At 33.7% G+C, this 19,442-nt stretch overlaps 1 protein-coding gene across 1 annotated transcript; it reads left to right on the top strand.

Moving 5' to 3' along the window:
* The first annotated feature begins 4,019 nt into the window (after positions 1-4,019).
* Positions 4,020-19,442, top strand: LOC120335427 (phosphatidylinositol 3-kinase regulatory subunit gamma-like). The gene is made up of 12 exons (XM_078109647.1): positions 4,020-4,257; positions 5,038-5,150; positions 5,995-6,230; positions 6,761-6,797; positions 6,883-7,015; positions 7,811-7,980; positions 12,312-12,431; positions 13,925-14,040; positions 14,632-14,808; positions 15,660-15,839; positions 16,561-16,650; positions 17,390-19,442. Exons 1-12 carry the CDS (start codon positions 4,206-4,208, stop codon positions 17,571-17,573), a joined length of 1,608 nt encoding a protein of 535 aa, XP_077965773.1. The 5' UTR covers positions 4,020-4,205; the 3' UTR covers positions 17,574-19,442.

Below are 19,442 nucleotides of genomic sequence, written 5' to 3'. Positions count from 1 at the left end.
TTCCCATTAGGCGGCGTGATAAATGACAAAGAACAATTGCCTCAAAATAGCGTTCCTTGTCCAGGCGGAACTCATTAATCTCGTATCAGCCTTTGTTTTGATATTTTTGACACTAGGAGGCGTGACGAACCAGGACTTTTCTCGTTTTTCCAAAGAGATGATAAATTAAGTTATGCTGCTATGCATACATCTGTTAGCGTTTTTCCTTTTTTTTTTAGATAAGAAGTGTAAAATATTCATCAAATTAACGTGAAACTGCCAAACGTAACAAGACACAATACTGCAATAGAAAATTTGAACTTGTCTGACCGTATGGATGTGCGGAAATGGACTACCTTAGCTTATGGTAGTACAGTAGCCAGGTCAGCAGGTCACGGTAGAGAAGTGGAAGTCGGCAAGTCTTTTTTCATGCAGTTGAGTCGATTCCCTTATTCATCCATTGCAGCAGCAAGCTCCTTCTATTTATGCCCTCAGTTTAGCTATTAAAGTATCTGTATCTGGATTCAGGGTTTGATATTACTGTACTGATACTGTGATAATACCGGTATTACATGTAAAGTTATTACCGGTCTTCTGTCCGGTAGGCAGACTGCTCACGCAGTCATTATCTGCATCTAATTTTTATTTCAAGATTTGCACTCACCAAGACCTTTTGCCCCCTGCCAGTAATCAGGACATTTACCGGTACGGTATGGAGTTATACGGTAACGTTAGTTCTGTAGTTACGGTGCAGTTGAAAAACTTTGATCTGTCGCTTGACTCTCAACTTCAGAGCCTAGTAATCTGAAATTCTGACTCCTTAAAATTGAAAATAGTCTTCAGCCATGGAAGATTTCAAGAATAGCCTGTACGTTAAAAGACATCAATTAGCCTATAATATTAAGTCAGTACGGCACACTATCCCGAATCCGGATTTGCGTCTACATTCCGGAAGAGCCAAAATATGAATAGGCGTCTGTGAAACCGGGGGCGTCGAGTCGTCTGCGAGCTCGATGCGTGAGAACGTCAGATGTCTGGATATGACGTCAAAGAAAGTCACGTACAGTTCGGCACGGCTCTCGAATTTTGCTAATTTGATTTTCGTTTTTTACCGATGTATACTGACCTATATGGTTAGATATACGATGTATTTCTGAATCATTATATTCAGTCTACTGTTGGTAGTGCCTAATTAAAATAATGTCGCGTAAATGCAAACGTCTGTGAATAAAATAATTACTTTTAAATAATATCAAGAGATTACAAAATTATGCGTTTCGATTAATACGTCTACGAGTCCAACTAATTTTATTATAAGTGTTTGTGACTACATGACATCGTTTGAATTGTCGTATAACGAAGTCAAAACGATGCACGATATCGAAGTTTTTTTTTTCAAGAGTTAAATTAATATCGATAGTGAAACTTTGTATGCCCGTTAATACCTGTAATTACAACAATTTAACATAGCATCTTCGGTTATTTAGAACTGAAACTTCCAGAACGCACAACGATTACGAATTACGATATCATTTAATAATTATATTCGAGATTTTTATTTAAATTTGAGCGTCAACAATTCATAGTAAAATATAAGCCTCGATGATCAATTGGATTAAACTATTTTGCCAATTTGATTCTTGTTTTTTACAGACTACGCAAGTTGATCATTTGCGGCATACGAACGCATCAATGCGGCATTATATTAATTTGATTCTAGTTTTTCACCTATCTATTCTTGCATAAATCACGCAAATTAACATTTGCGGTATATGATTGCCTCGACGTGGCATTGAATTAAAATATTCTCGTATTCCGTATACTCCGAAGTTAACATTAACGACATATGAATGTATCGATGCCGCATTATATTAGTTTGAATCTTGCTTTTCATCGATCTATACTAGTATAAATTACGTAAATTGAACATTTGCGGCATATGAATACATCGATGCGGCATGATATTACATTATTTTGTTAATTTGATTCTTGTTTCTTGCCAATCTATTATTGTGTAATTTACGCAAGTTGATCATTTGCGGCATATGAATTAAATTATTTTCGTATAGATTAACATTTGTGGCATATGAATGCCTCGATGTGGCATTGAATTAAATTATTCTCGTATACCGTAACTTTCGAAGTTAAACATTTGCGGCATATGAATGTATCGATGGGACATTATATTATTTTAAATCTTGTTTTTTACCGATCTATACTAGTATAAATTATGCAAACTGAACATTTGCGGCATATGAATACATCGATGGGGCATTATATTAAGTTATTTTGCTAATTTGATTCTCGTTTTTCGCCGATCTATTCTTGTATAAATTACGCAAGTTGCACATTTTGTGGCATATGAATGTCTCGTTGCGGCATTAGATTAAATTATTGCTTTATGAACTAATTCATCTAATGCTATATCGAGGCATTAATTTTACTGTTTATCGATTGTGTGTTATCACAATGTAATTTTTATTATCTGTGATCCATTTATTATCGTTAACACGCCACCCTATCCACATTGAAAATGAGAGAAACACGGCACGCCAAGGTTTACGTCGAGGAACGGCCGATGCGTGCCTGCGTGCGTCGATTGAAATTCAGTGACGTCACACGCCGTCAATCGTTTTTTGCTCATTTCTCTCGAACGCACCGGTAAAATTTTTTTTACATCGGTAGATCTGATTATTTTTTCACGAGGAATTCAATGGTGATGGTTTTAGATTGCGCTTTTTGTTAGTTTACTGCGCAGCTTCAATTTATCGATATCGGGAGACAAAATCCGCCAGACGTCCATCGAAGGAGGGATATTCGATCACCGTTAAAATAGGTTTCTCTAAAACGAGAGATTGTCTCTCGATCTGTAAAGTGTGCCGTACTGTAAGTGCAAACCCTTTCTTTACGAAACAGTCTGGGCCTCCATACCGCCATATCTGGACAATTCGACAAACCGGTACTGCACACTAAACTAAAAGGAAGCGCAATCTGAAAACGTCACCATTCAGTACAAATATCCTGTACGTCAAAAGACATCAATTATAATATTAAGTGCAAACCCTTTCTTTACGACTGTACGAAACAGTCTGGGCCTCCATACTGCCATATCTGGACAATTCGACAAACCGGTACTGCACACTAAACTAAAAGGAAGCGCAATCTGAAAACGTCACCATTCAGTACAACACACTATACAGATCGAGCGACATTGTTTCGTTTCAGAGAAACCCATTTTACCGATGATCAGACACCCCTCCTTTGGGGGACGTCTGGACGTGGTTGTCCTTCAATATCGGTAAAAATACAGTAAAATGAACTTGCGCAAAAAATATAGAGAACAACAATCTAAAAATGTCATCATTGAATTCCTCGGGGAAAAAAATAAACAGATTTACCGAAAGAAAAAATTTTCTACCGTGGCATTCGAGAGTTTTGATTGGAAAACGGCAAGTTTGGTCACATGACGCCCGCGAATACTTTAGATTATTATCGAGACAAGCATGGCGCGATATGACGCATCTGCTGTCGGGCCAGACGCCTTTTGTTTGGTAGACACATGGAGTGTTTGTTTTATTAAACCAAATGAAGACATTCTTGGAATTAGGATAGTGTGCCATGCTGCCATTGATTCCTTAGGAAAAATAGTGTTTGGAACCCATTATAGTGAAGGGCATTCGACTAGTTTGATTGAATGCTTGGTATTGCTACAAGTGCAAAAATAAGTTTGCATCTGCACCAAAGATGTCCCAACTGATACTCGTTTAAAAGAGTTGAGGCTGTATTAAGCTTTTTCCGCTCTGCCACCTGAAACAATAAAATAAACAGCATCATACAGGATTTTTGGCCAGTATTGTTTGTTATGTTCTTAAGCTTATTGTTGTAAGTTGCTTTGAGTATCTGACTCAGCAGTTCATTTCGACATCTTCGAATAATAAAATTTTTTAATTTTTAGAAAGTTACCTGAATTTCATATTAGCTTAAACTTCTCCCAACTGTAGCAAATTACCATTGCTGCATTGAACTCCTGCTTATAAACATTAATGTCGTTGAATATATTCTAGATTTCATTTGGTAATAATCATCAATTGATAGCATTCTGTAAAACATGGGCTTGCTTCCTGGGTGATATATCTATCGAGCATTGCATGTAATGATGGAATATATGAATAGTTGGTTTCAGTACCTGCTTCGTAGCTTTGATTGAAAGGGCGGTGGATTAAAGTATGTCACGTCCACCACAATTATATCCGCACCAGGTTCCTCCTGGTAGCCCTGGTGAGTTGTTATTTTATTGCAATCTTTTGATTTCAATCATTGAAGCCTAGGAGTGCTCAGTCCATCCTCGTATTTTAGAGTAATAGGCAAACTTACACTTATCCTGTCTCAAATTGTGAATTGATTCTAAAGTTATTGGTTCATTTATCATGCCTAATTGAATCCGTCGTCCTCCAACTTTCAATTAAAGTTAAACAAATATATAGTGTGTGGTTTTTTTTTCTTGATTGTTAATTAAAAGTCTAATGGTCTGTATCACATATCGTTCCCAAATTTTGTTGCTTGTTCAATAAAATAGATTTAGTGTAAATAATTGACTTATCATATTTTTGTTTGTTTACTCAATGCTCAAACCTTATATGTTTGGCTGGACCATCTGCCGGATTTTGTTGTATATTTATACTGTTGGCATTGTTATGTTTTGTATGAATATTTTGAAAAATAAACTTCAATTTTCGCCCAAAAAATATTATTAACCCATATTATGTAACTGGTCAAAATTTGGCATTTTTTGTTTATGGAATGTTCACGGTAATTTTATATGAAAATATATCATTGAATTTACAACATCATTCAGTTACCATTTCTCTATATTTTCAGTTCTAAAATAGTTTTTGTGAAGTTGGATTGCTTTGTAAAATAAAGAAACCTCCTCTGTATTGCAATATTCTTGTCCGATTTCTGTATAATATTGATGCTATCAATTTATGTCCAAAATTAAAATGGACAGAATTCTGTTGTTTTATATCATATTCATATATATTATTTTTTCAACTCCAGGTATCGAATATCGGTTGGTTGCAAGATATGAACCTCAAGATCTGGAGAGATGCCTTGAATGTGAAGCTAATGATCATCTGTTTGTTAAACTTCCTCCAGTTTTTTCATTCACTGTAATTGCCTTTTCCGGTTTCAATTTGACCTTTTCTTCAAACTCTGAGTAGCCAATGCTTTCCATACAATCAATATTCATTGTAGTTTCTGACTGCAATTAGTGTCCTCTGTGAAAGTTTCGACTTCAAATATATTCCAGTTAGTCTAGGAATTTGATTTTTCCTTATCAAATCCTATCTTTATTTCATACTAAACGCCAGCAGGTTATCAAAATTCAATTGAATGCTCGCTTACGATTTCAAAAGTACTAATTGCTCATTGCTGTATTGCAAAAACATCTAGCATGGAGATTTGAACTCATTTCAGTGTAGTAGGCTACTTCAATATCATGTGTAGTTTTCAGTGCTTGAAAAGTACAAGCTTTGATCAGATAATTATCACTGCTCATTTATGCGACCATCTTTTATTTTGCTTTTGAGGACACAATAATGTTGTTGGTTTTTATTAGGAATCTTATATATGGTTTTGTTTCTTTACTATTAAATTTATCACAGATCAGGTTAATAGATTCCTTCCTAATCCAGAGTATTGTAATTTTGCGGGTCATTTTAGCCGCATTCAAAATTTCACTTTCATACCTTAAATACATTTGATGAATAGTATTTTTTGTGTACACATTATACCCCTATGCTGCTTTCACATTCATCACTTCATAGCCCATCATGAGCATCTGTGTGCATTATGATGATTTGGAGAATTCCAGATACAAGTGTGTGCAACTGACAACTGCGTCATTGATCGTTTTCAACTGACTGACTTGCTAATCATCATAGTTCTATAGTTAGCGTGCTAGATGATAGATCTATTGTAATATAAGGCATTATTGATATTATGTTTTTTCAGGGAACAGAACAAAATCCTGAAGGTTGGATCTATGGCACTAACATGCGAACTGGCTTGATGGGTTATGTTCCAGCAGGATATGTCAGATACATTCAAACAATTCCACTCCCCATGCCATCAACTCCTCGTCCGCCACCGATACCTCCACCTACTCTTGGCGTAATCCCAGAAATTGATGATTCTGCTCAACATCATTATCGCCATGAAGACGAATCACCTCCAGTGATTCCACCAAGGTAATTTGATACTGTTAATTATGAGAGAAAATAATAAACAAAACAATGTTTACCTCAAATGTTCAGCATTACACATCGTGGTTTCCATGAATCTACAAATTGTAAAATTCTCTGTTGAATGTGGCCTATTTTAAAATATTTCAAATTCCTCTTCCTTGGTATGGCTTAGTATTTCTTGGATTCTCTTTGATATGTTTGCATGAAATATTCTGAAAGGGTTTTCAGTATTGTGAACTTTTGGCATTTTGACAATAAATAATTTGACTATCTATGAGTTGGAGTTATGTGAGACTAACTACCTTTCCTTGCTCTACTACTACGCCTTTGCGCAAGTGCATCCATATACGCGTATAATGCAAGAACGCTGCAGCAGGAATAAATATGACTATTTTATTTGATATTTGATACATGAGTCTTGTTGCACACTAACACATATGCATTTCTATAATGTTTTCGAGAATCCTTTTTGTTAGTGTGCAGCAACGTCTTGAATAAAGTTAAATAATTGGATATTTTTTTTTTTTTAACAGACCAAATTTTGGAAATGAAAGGGGTAGTTCAATGCAAGTAAGTATGGTTTTCTTTTATTTTCATTTACTTCAATCACACCAAATTCATATTATGCTATTATTATTAATAACTTGTTTTTTAGGATTATGAATGGTATTGGGGAAATATAACTCGAGATGAAGTCAATGAAATACTTCGAGATACTTCTGATGGAACATTCCTTGTACGAGATGCAACTGCTGCTCCTGGTGACTACACACTAACTTTGCGAAAAGGTGAAAATGATATTGATCATTCATTTTCATATTTTTTTAGTGTTGTTGTTATGATTAATGCTGATTTCTTTAATTATTTTTATTCAATTAGGGTTTTAAAGTTTGCCTAAACCCTTTATTAATTTCCGATACTGAAATCCTATTAGATGTGTATTCATAATAGGTGGAGGCTACCCATATATAATGTGGAGTATTGATAATGGTATTTCTTTATTTTAGGAATATTAGAGGCATAAGGAAAATGAGAAGTTTTGCGCATAAACATTTGTGAGATGTTAAAAGTTAAAACCTTATATTTCCAGAAATATACCCTGTTTCTATTTTTGCTCTGCATCAATACAGTCGTCACCCCTGAACAACAAATATACGGTACATATGTTTCCGTGTCAATGCCTGATCATCTATCAATGACTTTTTTGCTAATGGCACTTTTAGTTGCGTACTAGCGTCCCTACTTTACGCAAAGTTACATTAAAAATTAAACCATCAAAAATGGCCACTCTTCAAAAAACTTTCTCTGGATAATTGTTCGCTTTTGATTTAACTTTTATTTTATTGATATCATAATCATTTCATTTATGGCACATTTAATACAGTGTGTGCATCAGCTGGTCTTTTTACGCTACAACAGTGTTAACAAGTTTATTCTTAGACTCATGACACATTTATTCCAAGCCACTGTGTCAAGAATCTTCCTATGTCTAGCACCCAGAGCCAGGTTTTGTATAGTAAATGTTAGAAAGTTGATTGTTATATTTGCAAATCATTTCATGTTTGTTATTCAAATTTTTACAGATGGAATGAATAAACTGATAAGAATTTACTGCCGAGCAGGAATGTATGGATTCTCACCTCCTTTTCAGTTTAAATCAGTAAAAGATCTGATTGATTATCATACAACGGTTTCATTAAGACAATATAATGATGATCTTACTGTTTGTCTCAAGTTTCCTGCCTGTCGACAGGTTTGTTGGTTCATAGGCTATATGGTTTTAACATAAAGACCTATTCTTTTATTGTTATTCTAGTTGCTAAATATATTTTGAAAAAAACCCTTGTGTTAGAACAGTGTTCGTTTATGTGATGCATCAACTAATGGAGCCCAACAAGCATAGGCAACCTAATGATTTTTAGTTCTATTTAGATGGACATGGTGGCCAAAAAATCTTAACCTAGGTAATTTGGAACATATTCTAGAGAGAACATAACTTTTTATGCACAGTGGCCTAAATTACTGTAACCTTTGGGAAAAAATTATACAAACAGAAGTTCAAGTATTATATTAATTTTCTTCATTTTGAGTAATTTAAAATTTTATGGGTCTGTGTGGGTCACACTGTATAATCAAATACTTCAAACATCAAATGGCACCAATTTTTTGAATGATTGTAGATATGAAATGCAGTATACTTGATAGATTTGGAATGGGGTCGAACTATGAATTTTTCACCACAAGATTAATAACATACAGCGCAGTAGCATATGGATATAATCATGATTCCAAAATGAATAAAGGATCGTAATTTCGTACACTTGATATAGTGAATTCCTGATTTTAAAATAATTTCATTTGACATATTGAGCCTTATGCTCCACACAAAAGAAAAGACTTTACTAAACTTCTGACAGCGAAAAATGTAAAATCAAGCAAAAGAACATTTATCCCAAAGTTAATTTTCATTGAAATATGAAAATTTATCTGTTGAAAATAGTCTATGAAAATGTTATTTATGATGGTAAATTATTCGATTTGTCCTTCTCTGGCTATAATTCTTAGATGAGAAAAGATTATAATTTTTAATTGTAGCCCATTCAATACATTTTACAATTTCAGAAAATTCAAATGTTTGAAAATTGCTCCATCTCTAGAACTTGAAAAATCCATTAGAAAAGTTTTATCGTAGCATTACTAGCATAACATTTTGCCTATATTAGGTATCTAGGTTATTTTTGCTGAAATGAGATCATATTTCTTTATGAATAGTGACATATGTATTCTGGTCTGCATTGTTTATTTTATCATTCCTATGTGCTCAATCATATCAATTTTACTGTTTGCATACAATTACTTTTACGTTCGAAATTTTGTTGCACTGGTAGCTGTATCCTAACTGTGGAAAATTGAGATTTATTTGTTCAGGCTATTCAATTTCATCTGACTAACAAAACAACTATATTGTATCTCTATATAACATAATAACTATAAGGGCAGCATACACAACATGCACATAATTAAATTATCTGAATTCACAGTTTTTGTCATTTGTTATCAGTGTTCCATCCCAGTTATACATATATGGCACTGTCTATTTAGTTTTGATGTTGAAACTGCTCGTCTACACTCAATCACCATACAATAACAGTATATTTTGGGCATTTTTTGCTTCTTGCCAAATAAAATTTGTGGAATATTATTTGTTTCTTTCTTAGTAAATATCAACATTCATTTGTGTTCACTTTTAAATTCTAATGATTGGCTATGTTAACTTGTGTGTTCTCATTTACATTTTGTCCGGGGGATATCATCCTGGGATAACTGGGCTTTAATTATATTCCCCAGTCCCCACTCTTTAACTGACCAATGATGGTATGACAATGTGGGTAAAACCACTGAAGCAATTATGGAACATGGATACAAGAATCCTCCAGTTTTCGAAGAAACCTTACAGTCAGTGGAGTGACAATGTGGACATTGGTTACAAGTCTTCCAAAGCCTAAACAGGCAATTGCTGTTGCTTTATCGCTGACTGGGAAAGCCAAGGAAACAACCATGGAGATTGCTGCAGAAGAGTTGAACAAAGATGATGGTATGTCAACTCTGCCAGAGAAATTGGATGTAGTATTTGAAAGATGTAAAGTCTGTCAGGCATATGATGCGTACCATGAATTCGAAACTTTCAAAAGAGAACCGAGTGAGAATGTCAGGGATTACATTTTGAGATTCGAGAGGCTGTATACAAAGTCTAAGAAAATTGACATGACCTTACCAGATTCTGTATTGGTGTATAAACTTCTTGAAGGTGCTGAACTGAGTCAACATGATAAACGACATGTTTTGATAGCTACCAGTAAACTGGAGTACGAAAGCATGAAATCCTCTATGAAAAGAATTTTTGGGAAAAGCCTGATGTTTAAGTCAACTTCTGTTGAAGTTAAAGATGAACCACTCAGGAAATATATCTCAGGAAAAGATTTTCATAAAAGAAAGGGTCCTCGAAAAATGAATCCACTGCGGAAAGATGGCTCTGTTAGCCGCTGTGCTGTATGTCGGTCAATTTATCATTAGGTTGAAGATTGCCTTACGAAAGAGCAGCGCAAGCAATTGAAATTCAGTTGTGCAGTTTGTAAATCCAATCAACATCATACCTACTACAAGGTGCCCTCACAAGAAAGATTCACTTAAATCAGAAGTGGATGCTGTTGATGAATGAGCTTGTCAATATCACACTATTATCAAATGGCAGAAATAGTCTGGTGGATGAAACAAGAGGATGTGCGGTTTTTGATTCGGGTTGTACATCAACAGTTCGTGCAGTAGATTGGCTAGTGCACTACATCGAAATGTTCCTTGCAATTTGCATAACAAAATTAAGCAAAAGGTGAGCTACCTTACTTTTAAGTTTGGTGACGGTAATAATGGAAGTGCGATCTATTTATGTTATATGTTCGCCAATACAGATATTGGGAATATCATGCTACATAAGTTGCGAACTCATTCCCAAATCCCTTCTCCTACTTCTGAGTAAAGAATCTTTAATAAAGAGAGCAAAAACATCAGAAATTTTGAAGAGGACAAAATTACGATGTTTGGTCAAAGTGTTGAAATAAGAACAACTACTGTACACTACTGTATAAAAATATTACCAAGTCAGAATGGTAATGAAATTGACAATAGAATTCTTTTCTTGAAAGATGGTTACAATAGGATTGAGGGGAAAATGCATTTATTGAAGTTGCATAAGCAGTTGGACATGCTTCATCATATGCATAACTCAAGAATTTTCTAGAAAATTGATTCTGCTATGTATCTTGCTGCGTTAAATGCAGAGTTATCCAGTGGATTTCTAGATTCTATGCAACTTCCAATTGAATGCATCACATACTGTCAATCGCTGATATAATCTTTTCAATCCATGAAAGGGGATACTGAGAAGAGACTATGAATTGAACTTTGTAGCCTGAAAGAAATGATTTCTTTTAAGCAGATAACGAGATAGCGATCAGAGACTGTCGACTTCATGTATCCTTCACTCTGACTCAATAGCGACACCACGTGTCCCATTACTAATTAACTAATAACTTGCTAATTAGACATAAGTCATCCAAAATCAACAGGCTCCTGGTCGGAGATATGATGAATGCACATGCAAAATTTGGATCAGATTCAACCTCGCTTTCGTGAGATATCGCATAACATACGAAAGTGTCAAACAGACGGACAAATACCTATCAACATACTTACCGATCTAGATCGATAAGTAATGAACATTGTGAATTGTGCTATTAAAATGCAGTTGGCAGATTGTCTGACCAAGAAGGGTGTCACACCTTTTACAAATTAAATTCTGGGTCCCTCTCACTTTAAAAAGAAAATAGAGGGAGATTCTTAACTTGTGTGTTCTCATTTACATTTTGTCAAGGGGATTATCATTCTGGGATAACTGTGCTTTAATTTTATTTCCCACTCTTCAACTGACCAATGACAGCACAGCATGGTGGTATGGCAATGTGGGTAAAGTAAAACATGCATGGTGAAGCATGCTTCCTGGGTATAAATACTGCCATGCTGGTTTCCAGAGGTCATTCACTTTAATGTAGCAGAGGCAACATGTGTCTTATGTCTTGCTCGTGTTCAATAAAACATTAATTTACACCAATAAACAGTATATTACAAAATTTTAGTTATTTTTATGTGTTTCCTATATAGCTCTATTAGGCTGCATCTAGAATGATTTTCAATCATTTTAGTTGTAAGTGAAATGCCCGGAAGGAGGCTATTCAAATGGCAATTTCCAACACCCATTATTTGAAAGAAGTGTTTTTAAGAACCAAAATAATCGAAAATACTGTTTTCTGAAAATTTTCTTAGTTGTACTGGTGAATAATGATCTGTGTCAAATTTTAAGACTACATTCTTGGAATTACAGTAATATATCTGTACTGCGGCCTTTAATTCATTACGAACATACATAATCAAAGACTATTATAAAAGCTGATTGCAACCGAAAGTTTCAGATATTTGCCTACCTAGTCCTATCCTATCAATCACACAATAAATTTACAATTTTATTTCCAGGTAATTTCGACCCAAGATATTAATCAACTTTGTCAAGCGTTGCAAGAAATTCATAAACGAGTTGTTGACAATAGTAATGATTATGAAAGACAGCACGATGAATATAATAAAAGACAACAGGTTTGATCAGTGGTCTTGATTAATTTCCGAATGAGGTCAATATGCTATAATATAATCGATTCATGGTTTTAAACTGTATTATAATCCTAATGGAAGATAGTAGTGTACTGATTGCTTACAGGATGCGCCACCTACTCATTGTGCTGTATTGATGTGCGCTCCAGAAGTGAGTGTACCAATATGGAGGTAACTAATTTTGTTCGCCTACTTTACATCAAGTTGTGTAAAGGGACTGAAACCTATGGGCATGAAGTAGATTCACTTGGCTAACACAGACAGTTCCCGAACTTGTAATAAAACTATATGGCCTAACCCTAACCTGGTACACACACTATGGGAGTACCTATTGATGTGTATATTAATTAATATAGAATAATATCCAATAATTTTTTTTTTTTGTCATTTTTAGTGACAGAAGTGGATTGATGTTTATTTTTTTATTTTTTCTAAATGGTGTCAATGTATTCAATTCTGAGTGGATTTGATTATTATTATTTTCTACTATGGTTACTTTGAAGAATTTATTATTTTCTAAAGAAGTTTGCCCAAGAATGAATGGGTAACGTGAATGATCATTATAGCAAAATGGCTCGTTACTAGGATTTTTATTTATACTAATTAGTTCAAGAAGCATGCCCTGAAGGCAAATTTTTAGTAAAATTTCATTTTGGGGCGTTGTTTGGGCAGAGAATGATAATTTTGTTTGTTTTTATTGTATTTTGACCCGTTACTGTCGATTGTTTGATGAAAATTGTATTGATTTTTTAGATAAGCTCCTACTTTCATTTTGATATGGAACCATGCCATGAGTACCGTATATTTTAATAAAATAGTAAATATAGGGAAAATAAAACGTTAGTACTTTCAATATTTTAGATTAAATTGTTGACATAGGTATTTTAAGCATGAAATGATAACATGCTGTTTCATTCGCATTCTGTCATCATTGTTTATCAGCTGATAATCATAATAATAATGTTTTTTATACAATACTCGCTTTTCGCTATTGATAAGGCACTATATAAGTAGCCACTGATATCTCACCATATGTATTTCTTTCACTTTTTTACTTCGAAGGACCAGAATCTTTCCGGTTCGGCATTGCCTATCCAATTCATTACCCTATGGGTACGGTGGGGTGCATGGGATTTGAACCCTAGATATGACATCTGTGATTCCAACACAGCTAAGTCGCTTGCCCGCTAGGCCATCCCGTCACGGCCACGGCTGCCCCGGATGTGCCATCAAATCTGTGATGAATTTTTGTAATTTTTTCTGCCGAGACTTGGTTCATTAAGTAATATTATTCTAATCTTATCTTCTCGTGTTTTTATAAACCCTTTCACACATAGACTAATGTTGTCTCTACAATGCCACTCACAATATTACAAACTATAAGTTCTCCCAGTTATATCATTGCTATTTCTCTCAACCTACTTCCAATCCACTGTATTTTCTTTCAAATTCAACATTTTTTTTCATTCTTTTCATAGAAAATACAACACAGCAAAACTGCCATTGATGCTTACGCGAAAACAATAGAAATATTTGAAAATCAATGTTCTGTATTAGAACTATGTTTAAACAGAGGGAATCATGATGAAAGCAGGTTTGTGTTCACATCTGCCACAATCGATAGTTTAATTGGTCTAATACTATTTTGGCATTTTTCGTCCTGTTCTGGTGGTGTGTCGAGCTTATGACACCTTGCCGAAAAGATTTTGCCCTTTAGTATACTGTACACCCCTGCTTCCATGTCAAGGTTAGGTTTCTATGTTCCAGTACACTCCATTGTTCCATGAGTAGAATCTTGCATAATGGCTATTGAAATGTGGTTTTGACCTTTTTGAATAAGAATAATCCAAAGTTCAGCAGGTCGATTTGACAGTGCAATTTCAATAATTCTCACGTAGTAGCTAGGAAATATTCAGATATGCCGACATAGAATACATACTTGTTCTGCAACATCTGATAGATAAATGAATAGATGATTTATTTCTGTATATTTTATTACATGTTTATAAGTACATATTGCAATAAGAATAAACAAACAAACAATAATCATGAAATATAATCGGAAGGAGGCGTGCAAGACTTCAAGGTCAACATGGTCATATGGCCCCTGCAGTAGTAATTACCTATCTTGTCTTTAAATTTCAAGAGATTGAATCTTGTTTTTAAAGCTTGTTTTGTTTTTTAGGTTGATGGACAACTTCAGGAGTCTACAGGGACGTTTGCAAAGTGTTATTCAACAAAAAGTCACCTTGGACGATGAATTACATAGAGAAGTGCAAGAAAACCGACAACAAGATTTTATTATTAATAGTTTAAAAGGAGAAATTCACAACGGAAAGAAACAGAGAGATTCAATTATTATGTGAGAAATTTGTACAACTATTTGAAACTGACTCGATTTTGGGTTATGACTTTTTAGTTTATTCACATTGTTGATAGTTTTAATATTTTATTTCCTTCTGTTAGTAGGACATTATGATTAATATTTGATTGTATTCATGAATGGAATACAAATGCAAAAGGATTTGAATATCTTAATTAAAACATTTTTTTCTATTTGATATAGTAAATTTTTCAATATTGAAATATTTTTCATTTGTCATTTTAATAAATTCATTGGAATCTGAGAAAACAACCATATGCCTTGCCATTCTGCATTACTGAATTCAATTTTTGTAACTCCACAATGATTTTTGTAAATTTCAGTATTCTGTATTCGGAAATATTATTTCAGGATGTATTCGGAATGGTAAATTATTCGGTTGTGGCCATTCCTTCTTGTTTTATAAAAATGATTTGCAACAATTGAAAGAACTAAGGAATCAGGGTGATGACATTGGTTGGTCGCAATGCGAATTTCAAAAGAACATTTGTCTATTCCCAAAAGAAATATTGGACCGCTCTTATTGCCCACGAATATAAACCCCCTATTGCTACTACCTTGCTAATGCCATTCAATACTGGGTCATACTTACCTGAATGCACATGAATGAAACGTTCACATACTGGTAGTTTAAATCTCATCAGAATTATGTCTTTTAATTCTAGTCTGCGAAGCATCCCGTTTCGAGTCTACGGCTGCTTATTGTTTTAGCTCTGTCTCAACATCTACATGTCTCTTATTATGTCGTCTCAATATGTGACATAACAAATTTTTCTTGACAAGTATTTACGATCTTACTTTGAAATGCATTTCTTTTTCTCTTTTTTTAGGCAACTTCGAGCGCGAGATGTTTCAGATTACGATATTAATTCGTATCTTCATCTTAATGGTGAAATACAAGATGAAGAAGATGTTTATTCTGTAATGCCAATTGATGCTGAAGAAGATCTTCGACATAGATTTCCAAAACATTGCAAGAAAGAAAATTGGTTCTTTCCCAACTATGAAAGGTAGAAGTCTCAGATCAACAACATTATATTCTGCTGTTGTATAACGTTTTCTATCTGATCTTTTTTATTTATTGTATCTTGTATGGCATATACAGTATGCTAGCCCAATAGGAAGCGTATATTTGAATACATTCAAAATTAGGTGATTTTCGGAATAATTTTTAATATTTTTTATTCTGTAAATTGCTGCTTTGGGTATTTGACATTTATCTTTGAGACCCATACAAGACTAGTTCATTTCTGATATTTGTAGAAAACTTTTGACGATGCTTATTTCAGCTCTCCTGCACCATAAAATTTAAACTATGTTGGCGCGAAGGCCTATTGGTTATAGCGCTAGACTTAACTGTGTTGGCATTGCGAGGTAAAATCTCTGGTTCAAAACGTATAACCGCCTCCTCGCCCAGGGTGTAATAAAGAGGGTAGGCAAAGTCGTACGGGAGTATTTTAAAAATAGTAGCTCCTTTCATGGCATTCAATATCAGTGGATGCTTTATAAGGCCTTGCTCAAAATAAGCGTCTTAAAAAATAAGAATATGAAATGATTCAATCTGCAATTGGACATGATACCATTTGTTTTTGTATTCAAAAATATTTATTCACTGTGTGTTACATTGCATTTACATCTCCAAGACATTGTTCAGTTATAGCCAATGCTGGGATTTTTTATGATCAGCTTACATACATGGTTATTAATTTTAAACGCCATCTTTGTTCACAGAGATGATGCTACGAAACTCCTCAATGATAAACAAACAGGGACATTTCTCATACGACCAAGTAGAAAAGCTGCTTTTGCCTGTTCACTTGTGTAAGTATAAATTTATACCTTTTTAGGGCCTTTCCCCCATTTTCGATGATTCACTTATAAGCTTAAACATCAGCAAACTGCCTATTATTGACAACAAGAATAATTTGAGAGGTGTAAATGATCAATCGTTCATACGAACAAGATCCCGTATCGGGTATAGAGATTTGCCTTGACTTTTCGTTTTGCAAACTTTGGTATTTAAGTGTTAGATTTTGCTGATATATTTTATACTATGCAAGCAAAGATGATGAATCCGCTAAAGTTTTTCTGTGGACCCTGAGAAGTTCATTGACCCCTGTTGTAAACCAATACCCCATTACATGATGTTGCTATTTTGGATTGGAATATAATACAGATCATTCAATAAAAATATGTTCTTGTGACAATACATTAATCGCTTCTATCTCATTCTTGATTAGAGCCTATTAAGAATACATAGGATTTTCTATACATACGTTTTGTTGAGTTGGTAAACAGATGATAGACTGTGGTCCATCACATGGTTAGGCTGTCCAAATGACCTTCCTGTTTTTCCGGATAAGCTCATTCTATAAACGACTTTTATCCTTTGCCTAACCTCTGAGTAGTAAGTTTTGGTATGCAGTTATATTTGAATGAAAAAACTGATATTTTGCGGAAATCTTGTTATTTTTCAATCCAGGCCACCTCATTTGCTTTTACTCTGGCTTTCAACTTAATTATATTCATTAATTTAATTTCAATTTTTTTTTTAATTCAGTGCTAACGGCAAAGTTCATCATTGTTTAATACAACGAACTGGAGAAGGATATGGATTTGCCGAACCTTTCAATCTTCATCAAACAGTGGAGGATTTGGTGCTTCATTATGCACAAAACTCTCTCATTCCACATAATGAAAAATTAGACACCAAATTACTTCACCCCGCAGGATTATTTTTGTGACACCAACAACTAAACAACAACAACAACAACAACAAGGTAAAATGAAAATGCCCGGAGCAGAAGATACATTAAAAGTCTTGCAACCAACGTGGTTCCTGAGGAAATTTTTTTTTTGATATTTTACTTTACTTGATTATTGGACATATATTCTTCATTACCATCATACCGACTATGGAAGAAATGGTGTCAGGTTTTTTTATGTTCAAAAATTGTCAAATAACAGTTTCCACGTATCACATTATCAATAATATGTTCTGATATCTGGGAATTTCCAAATACCTAAAAAGAAGCTATAAATTAAAATTATACAAAATTGTTGGCCATACCTCATTTTAAGGGATTTAAAAATAGAGTCAGTTTTTCATTAGTGAAATTTATTTAATTAGACTAATTATTCTAAAGTGCTATTGTACGTGTATTATGATTTCATTCTTCTCATATATAAACAGCATTGGCTCTTGATGCTTTGCCTTACTAAAGTTAGGTTATATATTCTTGAAATAAATAGAAAGCTTCGACGAGCAAATGATTTTGTTATCACCATGTCCAAATCTTCATTTCTATCTGTTTTAAGGGTCACTTTATTGGTTGATTTCTCAACTGTTTTAATGTTCAAAGTTGCTCATGTCACTTTATGAATAATATTAATAATCGAAGTATTCCTCATCATTTTTTCTATGTTAACATTTCATGTACTAGGAATTTATACGTTCGCCTATCAAATTTTGTAAGTTCTGATTGTTTCTTTCAAAATGCTGCCTCTGACTTGTTCCAACATCAAAAATAAACGATATTTTGCTTATGAAAATGAGGCAACTGTTTCATTCCACATTGTTATTTTTTCGATTCGATTTCCTTTTTTGAATGTTTTTTTCTTCATGTTTCGATGAAATCTAATTTAAGATTTAAAAATATAACATTATTGGAAATTATATATTGCCCTCTGCTCACCCAATATTTCGTGCCATTTCATTCGTGTTAGCTGCTGTTTAAGTATTGATTTTGGGGGCTGATAAATATCTATTATAGTTATTGTATTGAGTAATCTAGTTTTTGTGAAATCCATTTACAATTTTTGCTTCTGAAACAGTAAATTGTTATAAATTTACAGTAGCAAATTACAAATTTTGATTTTTCAAATTCATGTAGAAAAAGATGTTTTGGAATAGCATCTATTCAAATCTCCCAGAATGTAAATTGTAAGTTAACATAAAGTTGTTTAGTATGAGGTATCGACTAAAATATTTACCTTCAAAACTATGGTCGCTCGAGCAATAATATATTAGTCACAAGCAATAAATTTTGAATCGTACTTCCATGTCACAATGAAACAATGTCGTTATTTTTCAAATATTTTCATTTAATGTTGGAAAACCTTCAGTGCTCTGCCTCACATATTAACAAATAACTACTACCTTTGTTTTCATTAACTTAAACAGTTTGTTGTTCACAAAATATCAGCTATTTTTTGAATATATATGGAATTCTGCTTTCCTGGTTAAAATCAATACTATTTGACAAGCCAATATGGCATTTTTGATGATTATGGTTTCGTGATATCAGGATCATCCTCTACTTCGTTTTTATGTTATTTAATCCAGTAATTATTAAAATTACACTACCAATATAATCTGCCTTTTATCATGTGTTCCATCGCATTTCTGCCTTATTGTATTGATCAGTAACTCCTTGTCCAATCACTCCCTTTTTCAATTACTGTACTCTTTTTTTTTTTATTATTAATATAATTGTTTATTGCGCTATTTTGAATTTTTTCTAATTGGTATTTGATTCATGGGAACCAAAAGTGTATATAAAGAATAATCATCATTGCTGTGTTATTTTAAAACTTTAAAATGTGTTTAATTT

Source organism: Styela clava, chromosome 2, assembly GCF_964204865.1.
Source record: "Styela clava chromosome 2, kaStyClav1.hap1.2, whole genome shotgun sequence".
Lineage (NCBI taxonomy): Eukaryota > Metazoa > Chordata > Ascidiacea > Stolidobranchia > Styelidae > Styela > Styela clava.
This window is presented reverse-complemented; position numbering and strand designations above follow the sequence as displayed.